This window comes from Bacillus rossius, chromosome 5, assembly GCF_032445375.1.
Source record: "Bacillus rossius redtenbacheri isolate Brsri chromosome 5, Brsri_v3, whole genome shotgun sequence".
NCBI lineage: Eukaryota > Metazoa > Arthropoda > Insecta > Phasmatodea > Bacillidae > Bacillus > Bacillus rossius.
Window position 1 is genome coordinate 81,303,058 of NC_086333.1, and position 17,414 is coordinate 81,320,471.

The window sequence follows — 17,414 nt, forward strand, 5'->3', positions numbered from 1 at the left end:
GCCGAACCCGGTTCCGATTATCGAAACCGGCTGATATAATCAATGTCGGAGTCGTGACGATTCATATAAATAATGCCGATATTACAGATAAATTCGTACCGTTTAATACTTAAACATTGTTTTTTATTACATGATCCCTACTGAGTTTATTTATCCATTTCTACAAACTTTTCGCTAAACAGAAAGAAAAAATATGGTTACAGTCTACAGTGTATGTTTATGCGTTAAAAAATCAAAATACGAAAGTATAAAATGGCACAAGTAGTTTATGATCTCACTCGGGTTATGCCCGGTATTGTAAAATTTCAACTCGACGCGTTCAAAAGTTATGCAAATGAAGCTTTGCTTGCGTTGCAGTGACTTTCCAAACATAGGCCCGTGTTTAAGCAACAACGTTGAAAAATTACGTAAATATAGTAACAGCCTTTTGTTTATAATAGGCCTGCAGCGATGCAACTCGTCTGTATAGCTACTTCATTTTCATTAGAAACCGTAACGTAACTTCTTGCAGTGTGTGTGTGTGTGTGTGTATATATATAGCATACACTATTAAAAACAATAGTAGCAAATTTGAAACTGATTCTTCGGTGCCGTTATCACAATAAAAACAAGCTGTTCGGAAGCGATGATGTGTACTTCACGGAACACGTTTGTGCTGTACCAAGATGGCGTCCACAACAATCGAGGGCCAAGGAAGAGCAAGTCATTACAGCGTTGCCAGATGCAACGGCATTTCCACCGTTGCCATAGCTCTAGCAAGGTACAAGCATTCGTAGTGTAGCCAATGTGGCGGCTAGGTTCTGTTTTTACCTCTTTGTTGTAGTAAGTAATCTACATTTATTAAACATTTTATAAGTTATATTTAAAGTTATGGTCATTGATTTGTGTTATTGCATTATATTTCTAAAGTAAAATATGTTGGCTTCATCCAACACACTAGTAATAACATTTAGGCAGTATCGGTAAGTTAGTATCGGTAGTATCGGAAAAGGCTCAGAATCTGTATTGGCTCAGCACTAAAACATTTAAATGTTTTCTCTACACCATTACGTGGCTCACCGTGCGGCAGTCAGCTCAACTACCAGGCCCGCGTGAGACCAGGTGCGTTCCGGAAACAAATCCACAAACTGTATGTTCGATTTACGTTTCTGTTCGCTCCCAACATCTGGAATCACTGACTTGTTGGGTCACCTGCGCGGGCCTTTGAGGACTCGGCACGGCTGGGACCAGAGTTGAGGCGTATGTCGGCCTCCCCTGGATCCACGGCGACGAGACGAGGGCGCGGTTGTTCGCAGGTACGCGGGCGTCTGCTGCCCCGACCACATCCACCAGGAGCAGGACACAACGACAGAGGCCGACGAGGTCACGACCCTCGCGCCAGAGCAAGACGCCACCCACAGTTCCTAGCTCGCGACCGGCCCCTCCTGCGAGACAGCTCGAGAAGAACTCTCTACCTCTCGGCCACACTCCCGGGATGCAGAATAAGGTCGTGAGCGAGCGAATAATTTTATTCAGCGTAACATAATCATATTCCTTGTGTATTTTTTATACATGAAGTTATTAATATATTTCCTACTTAAAGAGTATTTTGTGTTGGAGAACAGAGGACAATGATATTTGCGATGTTGCTTATAATAATTGCGGGGTTTCGATCCAGTATGGATCGTTAAACAACACAGTGGTTAATTAAACATCAGATTCTCATCAAAAATATAAGGCAACCTTGTACAGTTTATAAAACCATGTTACTAAAGTGAATGACACTATGGGTTTTTTTTTTATGTTTTAAAAATACACAACTATAAATTTTTACCCAGTATGTTGTGTTGAGAGAAGACTGACTTATGTTGATGTGTTTTGTTTTGAAAGGTAACATGAAACCAGACAAAAAGTTTGAAAAATTCTACATTAAATTTTGTACCTTGAATTAGCTTTTGAGACATCATATTTTATCTAACTCTTGTGTTAGAGTTTATACACAATTGTCAAAAAAAATTAATGTTAGAGATAGAAAAAAAGTTGTGAATAGGTTATATTACAATATGAAGAGTTAACATCACAGTATGAAGTATTTTGTTGCATTTCAATTTACAAAATTTTGTACCTTCTTTTAGGGTACATGGACATATCTCTATTATATATATATTTGTATATTTTGACCATTATTTAAATAAGTGGTTTTGTACATAGTAATTTCTATTACCTAATTGCAAGTTTATAAGCTTTGTATACTCAAAAAAATAAACAAGTCAAAAATAATTTTCCTTTTTTTTATTGTTTGCTTAATTTTTTATATAAACAAACTCATTAGTTGAGAATTATTTTTTTTTGGCGAGGAATGTAAATCAATGTTCCTGATAATAAACGTAACTATTTACATAGAGAACTCTCCTGTTCTGAAACTATTTGAAACCTTCCTCAGATGCACTTATCATGTCCCTGAAAGCCAAGAAGACACTCGTCTACGTGAAGGCTCCTTAATGTCTCCAGTTCTCTGTAATCGGCGGATGACTGGAGTCCCAGGAAGGCGTGGTCCACACGTTGTAGAGTCCACTTGCATGTTCGTGTGTCTGTTGCTCGATCCTGCGAACATGACGACCTCTCGTTTCATCGAAGGGTTATCACTCGGTTTCTGCTTTCAGGATAAAGTTATGTATAGTGCTTTACAGCAGGTGTGACAGTTATTCCCATCCATGACTGTTTCAGGTGTTAACCAAAACGTAGCCGGATTACGTGATGTGGTGTATGTGTTGAGGGTGGAGAATGTTAATTTTGTCAGTGTGGCACGGCTGGAATAAAAGAGTGAGAATGTTAAGATTGTCAGTGTGGCACGACTGGAATAAAAAAGAAGCAGTGTTTGAGGAGTGATTCGATGGCATAAAGAAATGTAGTGAATAATATGTAAGGAAATAAAGAAGTGTACTGGACCCTAATACACTGATTACAAATGACGGTGTATTGGGTCCAGCAGTTTTTTTTTTCATCTTGAAAGTCCAATTACCAAACAATTGCGATTGTTCAGATAAGTTGTAAGGCATTATACGTAAGCTGTTTTGCAGTACCTCCTCTTCCGCTGCTAAATCATGAATCTCGTTTGACTGTTACAAAAGATTGGTTGCCTTTTGACCTTGATTTTCTCATTCTAAAAGAAGTCTGGAAAAAAAAACTGCTCACAAACGTTTCTTGGATACAGACTACACTATAACTAAGGCTTTCCATTTTGCTGTGACGATTCCTTAAAATAAGCAGTGAATAATAGTTCTTATCTCAGGTAGGTACTGTGCTGTCAGCTACATAATAAGTCTTATATTCCCCGAGATTTGAGTGTGAGACAACAAATTGTCTTAAAATTCCGTCATGAAGAAAACTTGCTCATAAAACATGATGTGACTGCAATACAGGACCCTGCCTTCACATGGCTGATGCTCTAAGGTGCTGGTACCTCAGGCTGAGGCAACCAGAGGTCACACAGCACTGTGCTGAGACGCTGAGACTATCGGCTGAGGGGTCAGGTGTCAGTGACAGGGACTGCGTCTCCTCACCTCTGAAGGCTCCGTGCAGACGCTCCCCCGCCAAGTACGCGGTGCTCCCTATGGCGTAGTTGTAGAGGAAGAAGGCGGCCTTCTGTACAGGAGACATGGACTTGAAGAAAGGGTATATCCACACGTCATCTTGGGACAGCACGTACACGCATCTGCAACACACTGCAGGGTATGATTTTTTGAAATCCACCGACACTGCATCTGTTACTCATCATTTAGCATTACGTCTTCTGATAATTATCCTCTTTTTGTGCCTACTATGGACTTTAAAAATATTAATGAATTTATAATACATAATTATGAAAAATTACTTCATAATGTGTTTTTCCATAGTTATATTACTATTACTATGCTGTAAATTATACTGTGAATTCATATCATTTAACTTCCTTGAATAGAAACGATGCTAACACTCATAAGTTTAAGAGCATTAATTATGCTGTAAAGGTATAAACTTAAAGACTATCGTTCAGGGCTAAGCCTGTCTAAGCCACCTCCCTCCTTGCCCCATAACCTGCCAGCTCTATCTGCGTGTTGTAGTCCGTCACCGCAAGAGACTTGCATGGAGTCTGTGCCACGTACCCTTAATAACTAACTCGGTAATTAATATGTCATTTCATTTTTTTCTTTTGCAATTTCCTAAATGTGTTTCTTGTTACATATAAGGACGAAGCAGCACCATGGCAACCCTTTCGGAACGCACCCTCGTACGAGTGGTCGAGACTTCAAATTAAATAAGAAATAAATTAGTAAATATTATTAATGAATAATAACTTGAAATTAAAAGCTGAAAGGGTTTTTGTGTTATTGTAAGTTTTCTCGCATCTTGGTTCATGACCTAACGGTTCTTCCGAGGGTTCCGGTCACCATGACACCCTGACCAAAGCACAGTCTCTCTTTTGCCGCCCGAACTGTTCTGTCCGAACTGAGTACATGGACTGATCGTGTGTGCATAGGACTCAGTCCGAACAGGGAGCTGGACTGATTGTGTGTGGGGGGACCTTTAGAGTCTCCGCCCAGCAAACACATGGTGGCAGCCAGTTACCTTCCATCAACGTGTACAATCAGAACGTGTAAGACCCTATAACAGCAACAGATTTGTATGACTATATTCCTTTAGAAAATAGGCACATCCTATAGCACTGCTAATTTTTACAAGACATGTTTAAAATATGTTTTAATGGTTTCCAAGCATTGAGATGGTTTTCAGGATCACACGCCCAGAGTCCGAGTGGATCTGGAAGCTCATAAAGCCCTCCTGGGATCTACCAACTGCTGGAGTCTCATTGAAAAGTTTGTCAAATATCAGAAGAATTAAGGGCTTCAGAAATACATTGTTTTTTCCTTGATGAATCAGTGTCTGACAATGAAAAAATAGATAAGTTTAAATGCGAGTGACATTTATACCAGGGGCGGCGCCAGGAAGACTTGAGGGAAGGAGCTATCGTACATACGTAGTTACAAAAGTTTTTATTTTTAAATGTTCTCAGCCTCATTCTGTGTATTTCTTCTCGCAGCAGGAGCTGGACATTTCCGTGCATCTAGTCTGGTTTTGCTTGATTTTGTTAGTTGATATGGAATAAAAAGACACTTAAAATTTAAAAGTAATTAAATTAATTTGGAGTGTGGCTATCTCCTCCACTGTCCCTCTCTTGTAGCCCCATTTGATTTGTACCCATCATTGCCACTACACTTGGGAGCATAATGGCCCATCCACATAAAACTGAACCAGTGGGCAGACCATGTCCTTATCCTGATGTAAATATCACATTGTCGCAAGGAAAACTGCCCTGTCTACAATTTTGGTGTCCGATGCCTGAATCTACTGATTAATAAATTAGTCATCAGAGTGTAGTAAATATACAGTGCCAAAATGTTTTTGTCTGTTTTTTATGTTTATTATTATTATGCATTGTGAAAAGTACGCAATAAGTCTTGGATATTCATTTAACTTCTGAAAGTCGTGGGAGTTCAGTAATATTTATTTATCATGCAAAGCAAAAGTAAATGCTAATAAATCAACCCTGGTGATCGGTATTTGAAAAAACGGTGGTCGTAAACGGACAGCACTGATCAACATTTTGTATGTCTTCTTGGCTTCCTGTCACACCGTCCGTACTTTTCTGGTTACCTGTTTGAAACGGTAACTGGTAAAAGCAAATGTCATAAGTCTTCTTCTTCTTCTTCTTCTTCTATGGTTATCAAAGGTCACATATTGGGACGAAAAATTCCAAGTTGACTAATGTGTTCGGACCAGGAAGATTCGGACTATCGCCCACACCACCCATGATGATAGAGGTTCACGTGGGCCAATCAGCGATCAGTGTCCATCAAACACAATTTGGGACATTGCGATTGTGGACGGGTCTCAACAGTTCCGTATGAAAGCACACGATGAGAGGTGCTGAACTGTCTCAGCCTGGAGCGTGAGAGAGAGAGAGAGTGTGTGATAGTGAGAGAGGGAGACTCACAGCCCGAGGTAGGCCAGCACCAGGGCCGAGAAGACGCCGAGCCCCCGGCGGCGCAGGGGGTAGCACAGGCGGGGGTGGCAGGCTTGCTCCAGGCAGCACCACGCCAGCACCCCCGAGTGCATCACGTGGTTCATCCAGGCGGGCACCGCCTCCAGCAGCTCGCGGTCATCCAGCAGGCCGGGGTCCAGCCAGACCAGGCTCCAGTAGTCCACCACCACCAGCTGTCCACACGCCACGAGACACTGGACATGCGTTCAGGAGTGTAGCTCTGCGTGCAAGTGGCGCCGTCTGATCCAAGGGCTTTCTGACCGTTAATTATGAACGGAATTACGTTTTCAGTGGCGGGAAACACGTAAAAACCAGTTTCTTCTTCGCCAGTTTCTAGATCCGCTACTGAACAACAATTATTTTATTGTGTGTATTGGTGATTCTTGTAATGGTGGTGGTGGTGGAGATCTCAAAAAAGTGTTAGTTTGTTTTTGGGCTCCACATTTCATCCATGTAATGCAGGGGAATTGGCCATTACCAGAAGTACTAAACCGTCCTAAAATTTTCTGGAAATGATTTTCGGAAACTGTGGGAAACTGAAGTCAGTATGTCTTGGCTAGTATAGACGTTGTGTTCTCCAAAAAGGTAATTCCAAGCTGTTGCCAATTTCTTGGATTGTGCTTTAGAGGGGAGTATCGGTAGGTATGTAATTAACAAATTGACGAAAAGACGAAAATCACGAAAATTATGATTACTAATTTAATCTGTTTTCGCTCAGCAGTTAACTAGATAATGCCCGATGCCATCTCTGAAGACTTTGCACATCTAGCAAGCTTTAAAATGAAGAGAGAAGATCTTTAAAAAAATTTAAAGGCATTTTATCACAAATTGTATTAGCCCAGAGATTTAAATTACGCAAGAAATGCATGAACGCAAGAAACGCAAGCCGCAAAATTTTCAGCAAATATATTTTAGACTTTTTAGAGTATCGGTTCATAAACTATGCCAGACGCAGTAACGCAACGCAAGTATTGTTTAACTTCCAAATTTTTTTGTGTTTTGGCTTGATTTCTTGACAGCCATACTTTAAAGAGAAGTTTTCAAGCCCATAATGTTCTTTTTATCATATACGTAATGTTACACTTGTTCAACTTTTACACAATGAAAGAAAACAACTTTTTAAAATTAAATTACTGGCAGTTTGTAATATTTATGTTCAAAATATTGTTACGAACGTGAGCAAGGCCGCGTCACACGCAGGTGCACGCCGTAACATGAGATGTGCTGTGCGCACCTGGGTCGCCGCTTTATCTCCCTCCAGCCCTCCGCTCCCCCCGCGCGCCACTGTTAGTTTGACATCCGAAACCTGCCAGCTGCGGAGTTACGCGAGCCGCCGACACTTGTTTTAGAGAGATTTCTGCCGTCCGGACGGCTCGCGATGACGCGACAGGCCCCGGCCGCGCTCGTGAGTTCTGGAATCGCGCCGGGGCCTATATATATGCCCGAGGACGTCAGGGCAGGGAGTCAGTTCGGAGTGTTCAGTCGGGAGTTCTCCCGCGGCGATAGTGCCGCGGGTGCGGCAGAGTGGCGAAGTCCTTGGACGAAGGATCCAGGGCAGGGAGTGAGTGAGATCAGTGGAGTCGGGAGTTTTACCGCGGCAGAGTTTCCGGGCGATAGAGTCGCGGGCGTGGCGGAGTCCCGAGCGAAGTTGCGAGCGAGGGGTCGAGCGGATCCTCGGCGAAGGGGAAGTGCGTCGGCGGCGGCGGAGTGTGGCGATGGAGTCCCGCGGCGGAGACCCACGAGGGGTGCTGCGGCGAGAGTTGCGCCAGAGGTGCTCGGAGTGTGGAACGAGTGACTGGGGAATAGACCTTTCTTTAAGTGTAGTTAATTATAAAAAAGTATATTTCCCCCCCCCCCCCCCCCCCACCCTTTGGAAATTTAGTTGTTGCACTCCTGATTGATATGTGTTATAATCAGAGCTCGAGATTATTACAACATAAATGACAGGTTAGGAGACGACCAAAGTGCGACTGAAAGGCCGGGCGCGCAGATCGTGGAGGAACGTGGTTGCGCTCACCGCCGAGGAGGGCAGCACCGCGCCGGCGAACAGCAGCGAGAGGGCGCTGTCGCCGCGGTGATAACCTCTCAGGTCCTGCACCAGGCGCGCCGCGAAGTATCCCTGCTGCAGCACCTGTCCGACCAATCACAGTCCGGCGTGAGTGCTCCCGCCGACCTGCACAGCTTTGAATATATATACTGTATAGAAGTCGCGAGTGGATAGGATTTACTCTACGTTTTTCAGAAGCGTATGATGAGCAGCTTGGGAGCTGCACCGCTGCAGTGCGCTGCCCTAACGCCCTGTATCGTCTTGGTTGTTATTTACACGTTAGAGCGCAGCACTGTCGCCCGCTGTCATTCCCCGCACCCCTCCCCCCCCCCCCCCCCATCAATCATTCACTGCAGCTCATGGTCGTTCAACAGGAGGGGGAAGGGGTGTTTGAAGAGTTCGACACTTCTCCGCTAGGGACCACCACAAGTCGATGCCCTAGAGATGGTGGCGATTGCGGCGGTGAATTAACCAACTACCTCAAACCGTATTAGAAATTTTAACCTGGGCTGGCGACTTCTATACAGTATATATATTCAAAGTGCACAGCGACTACTCACGGGAGCGCACGCAACGTTCCTTTCTGTGGAGGGAGGGGGGCACATTACCACTTTGCCCACTGTTTGCTTCTTTTTTTTGACCAGACAACGTCTAATAAATCGATGAACGCACGAAAAAGTGTCCCATTACGCTGTGTCCCGTTACGCTCACTAGGTACGCTTGCGCCGCATCCATCTCTCTTCCACTCGATTGGAACAACCATCGATTTGACTTTTTTGAGGCACATTAAACTTGAAACACTCCCATTCGTTTCCTACTTTTCCTATCATCGTCCTATCCTTAACAGAATAACACAGATTGGAAGAAGTTAAATAGCAAACATGTATAAAAGTTATAGTTAAAATAATCTCTTCATTAAAGTACCTAGTCTAATAAACATATTTGAATTAATGAGTGCAAATAAAAGTGCATTTATCAATTTAATTATAGATTTCATTTCACTCCTTCTTTGTATCCATACAAAATAGTGATAATTCAATAAAAGTGATTAAATTTTATTCATAAAAGTATGCAATCATTTCATCAATGTTTTGTTATGACGTTGTCACGTTAAACTATCGTCCGTAAACTGACTTTACAGACAACCAATTTTTTTTTGACGTGATAACGTCTTTTAAATCGTTGTACGCCGGCTGTACGCACGAAAAATTGTCACGTTCCGCCTGAGCCGAGCGTGCAAGAACCGGCCAACCACCGTGCGAGAAAATCTTCTATAATATCAGATTTGATTTTAGTTTATTTCTATAACTAACTGTTCGTGATTATATTTAAACAAATTATTTAAATCAAATTTTGCAAAAACTGTAAATAATATTTTGAAAATTAAAAAGTATGCGAATTTTCATCAATGTTTTCTTATGACGTTATCAGGTAAAATTATCGTCCGTAAACCGACTTTACAGACAACCCCATTTTTTTTTTTTTTTTTTTTTTTGGTTGGTTGGGAATGAGGGGAATTTCCCCCACCTACCCCATTTGTATGTCCTTGCCTACTGACATAATTTTCACGACTTTTTGATGTTATACTTCTTCTTTGTGTGCGTTATGGAAAAAAAATGTGGAGTGAATTTTTTTGATGCACGCGCACCATGCGACAAAGTTTTCACAGAATGAAAAAAATATATATACAAATTAAAATTATATATGTGCTTTTAAATCTTACACTTTATTGAGTGATATTGAATACTAGTCCATATCATTGAAAATATTTATTTATTGTAAATATTTGTGATAGAATTTGAGTTTATAAACTTGTTAAATTTCTCAAAATCTGATTTGTATCTAATGCTGAGTTCTCGTAATATAACTTCTAACATAAAGATTTAAAAATCATCACCATTGACTGACTAAATGGAGAGTTATAATGAAGTCATACCAGCAATCAGGCCAAGTTCGGTCAAAAAATGGAATTGAATGTTAGAGCCAAATTTAGATGGAGCAGTTGGAACGCTTAGAGCAATTGGAGCAGTTGGAGAAATTGGAAGATTGGAGCTTTGGAGCTGTTGGAGCAATTGGACCTTTTGAGCTGTTAGAGTTAAAGATGGAGCTAAATATTGTTGGAGCCAATGACATCTGAAACCAAAGACTTTTGGAGCCAATGACAGTTGGAGCTAAAGACTGTTGGAGCAAAAGACAGTTGGAGGCAAAGACATTTGGAGTCATTGTATCCTACCGCATCTTGCGACCGATCGTATCTTACTGTTGATTCTGGATCGTTATGCCTGTAGTCAGGTCGATTTTCCTCGTGGTTTGGAGACGTCTGGTCTATAGCCTGACATTGTACATGGCCTTGTCTCGTGGCCTATACGCCTATCATTGTACAATACCTGGTTGGAAGGTATTCCAAGAATCGAAAAATTAGACTTCCGTGGTAGGCATAGCGGAAACCTGTGCGTGGTCCGTGTCCTTATCCGAATGTGAGTGACGTCACATTGTCTCACCGGAAACTGCCCTGTACACAATTGCGATGTCCGATGTCCGAGTGTATTGATTTCTAAAGTTGTCACCAGAGCGCAGTAAATGTGCCAAACCAAATGTTTTTGTTTATTGTTTTGATGCTTTGTAGTTTGAGATTGAACCTATGAAAGTTGTGGGTGTTAAATATTATATATTTATTCAGTAAGGCAAAGTGGCAAATGTAAATGCTAAAAAATGAACTCATATTACACTGCCAGAAATGTATTCGAGTGTACCTTCCATTTCCTTCAATAGCAAAAACAAACACAACGTTTTCAAACGGGAACCGTAAATTCAAATATCGTGAGTGTTCTGTTCTTTTTCTGTGTCCGAAGTACACAGGTCGGGACAAAAAGTTCAAATTGACGAATGTCTTCGGACCAGGTAGGTTCGGACCTTCGCCCACTTGACGCATGACGTCAGAGGGTCACGTGGACCAATCAGCGATGAGTGTCCTTCGGACACAGTTTAGGACATTGCTATTGTAGACGGGCCTTTAGCGGCACACTGCGTCGCAGTGTTGTCTGATGAAGCAAACAGTCTAAGCTCCATTGGTATAGAATACCCCGCAGACATGCCCCCGGGGGATTTTTAAAATAAATTTTAAGGCTATCTGAGGACCCTCGAGTGCCTTTTTCAAAACCCGAAATCCTTCAATATAAAACCACTAATGAAAGGTACGCCCTTACAACACCACTGCTTATGACTATGTCCTACGTCCTATGTCCTAATTAAAGTTTAAAATGTCAGTGGCCTTAAATAGAGCCATACCTTAATTACTGGGTAATGAGTTGCTTTAGGGGGGGGGGGGGGCACAAACTTCCCTACCCCTACCCCTTCCATTCCACTGCACTATTCCAAATATTCATGATTAGAATGTATGCCTGCCGTCAAGGTCACGCGCTGGAAGTTAGTTTATCTGTTTAGTCACATCTCAGGGTTTTGCCTGTACTAATATTGGCTTGTTTTCCGTCTGTCCTATGTCTTAATGCAGTGGTTGAAGGAAATGGTATGGTAATTTGGAAAAAGGGTGGGGGGGATAAATTATATTCCACTCCACGAAAGTTTTGAAAAGTTAGTAATATTTCGGTGAAGAAAATATGCTACACAGGGAGTTACTCAAGTTGAGATTGGTAATTTAACAGTCCAAACCCATTGTTGTTGACGTGAGGGTTTTGAATAGATATATTCTAATTTTATTTTGGAACCCACTCACACATGTAAAAAAAAATAATTCTGTATCCCTCACTGTATTCATGTATATATTTGTTGTTTCTTTTCTAAACCCGCAATGGCGTACTACTCACAATATGTTATGCTACGTCAGTGCAGTTAATAGGGATCGTGGGTTTTACGTGGCCAGTAGTGTCTGAAGTTGCTTGGCTTCTGGGGGAAGCCTACGTTTCAGTTGACCTCCGCCATTTTTCAAAGGTGGCATTTAACTACTGAGTTGTGAATATTTTCGCGGCGGCAGTTTTAACTCGGAAGATGGCGGCTGCAAGGTCGACCGAGGTGTTCGCCCCGGGAAGCCGTTTCACAGACGAGAGAGCCAAAACCCGAAGTTCCCCGAAGTTCATGCTTTTTTTCCGTAACTCTTATGTAGCTATCCTAACCAAATAAACCGTACACAATGTTTTAAAGTATTTATAATGCAGCTAACCTAACCTAATTGACCATTAGTAACCTTTTATCAATACCGCCATATTTATTTAGAATGAACAAAAAAAATTGGTTGTCTGTAATGTCGGTTTACGGACGATTGTTTAAAGTGACATCGTCATAAAACATTGATGAAATGATTGCATACTTTTATGATTAAAAATGAATCATTTTTATTGAATTATCACTATTTTGTATGGATACAAAGGAGGAGTGAAATGAAATCTACAATTTAATTGATAAATTTACTTTTATTTGCACTCATTAATTCTAATATGTTTATTACTTTAACGAAGATATTATTTTAACTATAACTTTTATACATGTTTGCTATTTAACTTCTTCCAAACTGTGTTGTTCTGTTAAGGATAGGACGATCATAGGAAAAGTAGGAAACGAATGAGTGTGTTTCAAGTTTTATGTGCCTCGAAAAAGTCAAATCGATGGTTGTTCCAATCGAGTGGAAGAGAGATAGATGCGGCGCAAGCGTACAATGAGCGTAACGGGACAATGTGGGTAACGGGACACTTTTTCGTGCGTGCAGCCGGCGTTCATCGATTTATTAGACGTTGTCACGTCAAAAAACCCCGAAAAGAAGGCTTCCCAGAAGCCGAGCCCGGTGTTGCCCTGTCAGGGGAGGGGAAGGTGAAGTCCCAGGCCCAAGGCGCGCTGAGTTGCGCTGCCCCAGAGGACAGGCCGCTGATGGGATCAGGCAGCGCCACTTGTAGGGTCTCACGAGGGAAGCCTTCTTTTCACAGACGAGAGACCCAAACTCCCGATCGTGCATCCTCGGTTTTTTTTTTTGTTCATTGTAAAAGGTTAGGTTAGCTACATTATAAATACTTTAAAACATTGTGGACGGTTGATTTGGTCCGGATAGCTACATTAAAGATGCTATGAAATACGTGTAAATGGTTTCCTAGCCCTGGATAGCTACGTATTAAAAAGTTATTTGCTAAGCAACCATAAAATGATTTTACAGTATTTTTAATGTAGCTATACTTACCTAATATAACCAACCATTCACAATGTTTTAAAGTATTTATAATGTAGCAAAATTTAATGCCACACCGGTTTATACAATGAGATAGAACGGAAAAAAAAGAAGCGAGCATGAACTTCGGGTGTGGCTCTCTCGTCTGTGAAATGAAGGCTTCCCACGAAGCCATGGCGACACCCCCACCCTTCCCGCCAAGCAGCGAGACACGTCTCAGCTCACGAGTGGTTGAGGCAGGGGAATATCCAGGACTTTGTGAAGGAGCCAGTAGAAACTATTACACAACAATGTTCGCAGGCTTTCACGGCCATTGTCGGAAGTAGCTTGGCTTCTGGGTCGTAGCCGAGTCCTTGGCGAATAATCCTCACCGACTTTTCGGTCGACATTTGCAGTCGCCATCATCAGGGAGCAGTTACCTACTGGTGGTAACTGCTCCCCTGATGATGGCGACTGCAATGTCGACCGAAACAGTCGGTGAATTATTCGTCAAGGACGCGGCTACAACCCAGAAGCCAAGCTACTTCAAAAACCATTAACATGACTTGATGTAATCTTTTGGACATACGCCATTGCTAAGCACATGTATGTCTGTAGAAGAAAACTAAAATTTAAAAAAAAATTTTAAAAAAATGACAAAAACACAAATGAAGCAAAAAAAAATTGTTGTCAGGATATAAACACCACACAATACTCCACAACGGGAATATGGTCAACAAACAAAGAAAAACAAAGAGAAATGGACTAACAGAACGAAAAAATCCACAAATGATGACAGCCCAAAAATACCGAACCCAAAAAATTCAGCACAACAGTTGAAACGAGACAAAAAAACAGCAAAACGAAAAGACGAAACAAACACAATAGTTTTCCAAAAACAGAAGAGAACGAAAAAACCCCACAAATGATAACAGCACAAAAATATTGAACCCAAAAAATTCAGCACAACAGTCAAAACGAGACAAAAACACGACAAAACGAAAATACGAAACAAACACAACAGTTTTCTAAAACAGAAACAAGCGACTGCATTTTAAGATCATAAAAGCCACTACACAGGGACTTTTTTTTTCAATAGAAAACCCCTTTAATAAACAATAAAATATGGTTATACAGGCTGAGTTTGAATTCGGTTGCAGTTTCATCACGACAAAATAAGTTGAAAACACGACTTTGGTCTAAAGTGGCGCCCAACGCTGGTATACGTCTTTGAAGTTGAAGCTGAAAACATTTTTATTGAAAATAATAGAGGAAGTATTTAAGATGGAACACTAGGCGTCTGGATTTATTTAATTGAATGTAGTTCTACAACCACTGCGAAATTTGTCGCTGTCGCAAAATTAACACCATTATTTTTCACATACTTTTGTGACGAGTAAATTCCCCCAATTCTTTCAATGAACTAATTTTCCGTCAGTGACAACATTTTGTGGTGGTTGTAGAACGACAGTCAATCAAACGCTAGATGTTCAATCTTAAATACATTATTTTTTCAAATAAAAATTGTTGTTCAACGCCAACTTCAAACACGTAGGCCTATATCAGCCTTGGGAAGCGTCGTATGTTAACTTATTCTATCGTGATGAATCTGCAGCCCAAGTTTGTCACTCGAATTCAGACCCAGTCTGTATTTAAGAATTTATTTAAAATTATGTCGAAAAAAAGGTTGTGGCTGTGTCATGGACACGGCTGTGTGTTGTACGTGAATGCGTGTACGTAACAGGTAAGATCAAATATGCTATTTTTTTTTATTTTAATACTATATATATATTAACTGCAAATATTTTACACTAATGTTTTATACATGCAATCGATAGATTTTGACGGGAGCTGACGATTGAAATTCAAACGAACATCTTAGTTTCTCCGAGTCAAAAGTTATACTAAATAGAAATCTCGAAACGCAGCAAAATGACCTCAAAATGGCGGCGCTTCCCCCCTTCCACCGCGCGCGATGCGGCACAGTCCTGACTTAGCGTAACGAATTCTATCCAGTGGTGTAATTAAATTTTGGATGGAGATGAATGATAGATATGTGGCTGCAACACCAAACTGTATCCCCCGATATTTTGTTATCACTCTGTTTTTTTGAATTGCCTTCGACAATGGAAGCAATTTGAAAGATGTATTCACGTCAAAAATACGAAACTATTGAGGCCACTGCAAAGAGGACTGGCAGGGGCGGTGCAAGGTAAATTGCCGCCCTAGGCGAAAAAACCTTAATTCCCCACCCTCACCCCCCCACCCCACACCCCCGCCGCCGGGCCGGACAACCCAAAAAATCTTTCCTTGCCTCAAAATACATCACGTAAGCCTAAGATTTTGTCAACAATCAAATGTAAGCAGGCTTGTGTTTTTTTTTTCCTTTTATACTTATTATAAATCATAAACAGGTCACGGTGGACCCTAAATAATTACTTATATCAATATAAACATTCCAAACTGTTAAAAAAATCAATTTTTATCTAGTGATGTGTCGTGCTGCGCCGCCCCCAGCTACTTGGCGCCCTGGGCGGTCGCCTAGCTCGCCTGTGTGGACGCGCCGGCCCTGAGGACCGGTCGGCTGGTCACCTGGCTCCACGTGGTGAAGAACTGCAGTCCCAGCAGCTGCGGCAGCCAGCTGTCCCCGGGCAGCCGCCCCCGCAGTTCGCCCAGCAGCCGCGCGAGGCGGTAGTCCGTGTACACGTATTGCGCCGCCGCCGCCGCGTGCATTGCCGCCGCCATGACAGCCTCCGGCCGCCTGTCTTCCGTGCGCGCTCCCTCCGACCAGGAGACTGTCCGGGCACCTCGCCTGCCGTCTGCTCCCACTGGTCGGTGGGAACGACAGATATTTAGGATTTCAGGGGATATACCACCCCCCCTTCCCCTTCTTCCGTAAGCCTCTTTCAAGGCTGCTCTTCTTCTCTCGCTGGTGCGTTTTTATTGATCGTCGATGACATGTCTAGCAGCTGAAGTCAGGGATTCTTTTTTCCAATACATAATGATAGCACAGTTGGGTTACTCTTCCGTTCGATTTTAAGTAAAAAAACAATACAGCAAATGGAATGAACCAAGGAACAGTGCAATTCAAGAAACCTCTTGTGGGCAAGTAGTAGGTAAGCGAGTTTGATTCGCCTTGTGTGATCGGCAATCGTTGGGCCGGTGACCACCATGATCGCGCATAGTTGTTTTCTTCGACAACGAGTAGCCCGTTACCTAATGTATACAGCTTTAAAACTCCACATTATAATAAATAAAATATCAAAAAATAGAAAAATTACATACCTACAGGCTGTAAATGTAAACGTGATTTGCGCAATTCGCAAATAAAATTGTAAGGTTTCCAATTATTTGTGTTAACAGTGTGCTTGTAATTTTCGTCAAACTATCTGGGTAAACTCACACATTAAAAAAAAATCTCGAAACTTAACTGGGCCTTGAGTATCCCCCCCCCCCCTTTTTTTTTTCTCAATTTTTCAAACCTTACTACTCCCATATTCCCACTCGTCGATCTTGCTAGTTAAATTAACCGTGGTAATAGAGCTTCATGTAATTAAATTAAACGCCACAATCCTCTGTGTACTCTAACCAGTTTTGCTTTTATTCGATAAATATAAACTGGGTCACACCTATGATCATAATTTGGTCATTCTACTGCTAACAGTTCATGCTTTTTATTGGCTCAGGTCCTATCATCAAAGCCAAAATACATGTGGATGGGATGCCAGGGGCGTAGCCAGGTGGGGGGGGGGGGGGGTTAGGGGTTCAACCCCCCCCCCCCCTAGCACCAAATCTTTAATTAATTTCTTATTCATCACTCAAACAAATTTCATATTAAAATTAGTAACATTTTTACCATTACAATATTTAAATTTAAGTACCGAAAACTGCTAAAATAGCACTATTTTACACCTTAAAATCCAAATTTTCCCGGGGGAGGACCCCCGGACCACCCACTTTAATACAGGGGGGGGGGGGCATGCTTCTTAACACCCCCCATACACAAATCCTGGCTACGCCACTGGGGATGACTGAGATGTAATCCTTCCTAAAAACATCCTTTACCAAGTATGGAAAATATAAACATCCCATAACATTAAGTCAAATATGAACACTGACGATTAAATCAGTTAAGCTGGCAGTCTCATGTGTATTAG

General features: G+C 41.8%; 2 protein-coding genes across 5 annotated transcripts in view; one reads left to right on the forward strand and one right to left on the reverse strand.

Moving 5' to 3' along the window:
* Positions 1-2,256, forward strand: part of LOC134532113 (inter-alpha-trypsin inhibitor heavy chain H4-like) — a 63,001-nt gene extending 60,745 nt beyond the window's left edge. For both annotated transcript variants that reach the window (XM_063368428.1, XM_063368429.1), the window contains exon 15: positions 1,296-2,256. In XM_063368428.1, the coding sequence (XP_063224498.1) occupies positions 1,296-1,407 (112 nt within the window). In that variant the 3' untranslated portion in view covers positions 1,408-2,256. The remainder of the gene's footprint in view (positions 1-1,295) is intronic.
* Positions 1,620-16,097, reverse strand: LOC134532114 (androgen-dependent TFPI-regulating protein-like). Of its 3 annotated transcripts, none has more exons than XM_063368431.1 (5): positions 15,850-16,084; positions 8,079-8,192; positions 6,014-6,255; positions 3,543-3,694; positions 1,620-2,583 (listed from the first exon to the last, which is right to left on the reverse strand). In XM_063368431.1, the coding sequence occupies exons 1-5, from the start codon at positions 16,000-16,002 to the stop codon at positions 2,432-2,434; spliced, it is 813 nt and encodes a 270-aa protein (XP_063224501.1). In that variant the 5' UTR covers positions 16,003-16,084; the 3' UTR covers positions 1,620-2,431. The 3 variants fall into 3 exon arrangements, with proteins under 3 accessions (XP_063224501.1, XP_063224503.1, XP_063224502.1); XM_063368432.1 differs by having other exon boundaries at positions 1,622-2,583; positions 6,014-6,234; positions 15,850-16,097; XM_063368433.1 differs by lacking the exon at positions 8,079-8,192 and having other exon boundaries at positions 1,621-2,583; positions 6,014-6,234; positions 15,850-16,089.
* Between the last annotated feature and the right edge of the window lie 1,317 nt (positions 16,098-17,414).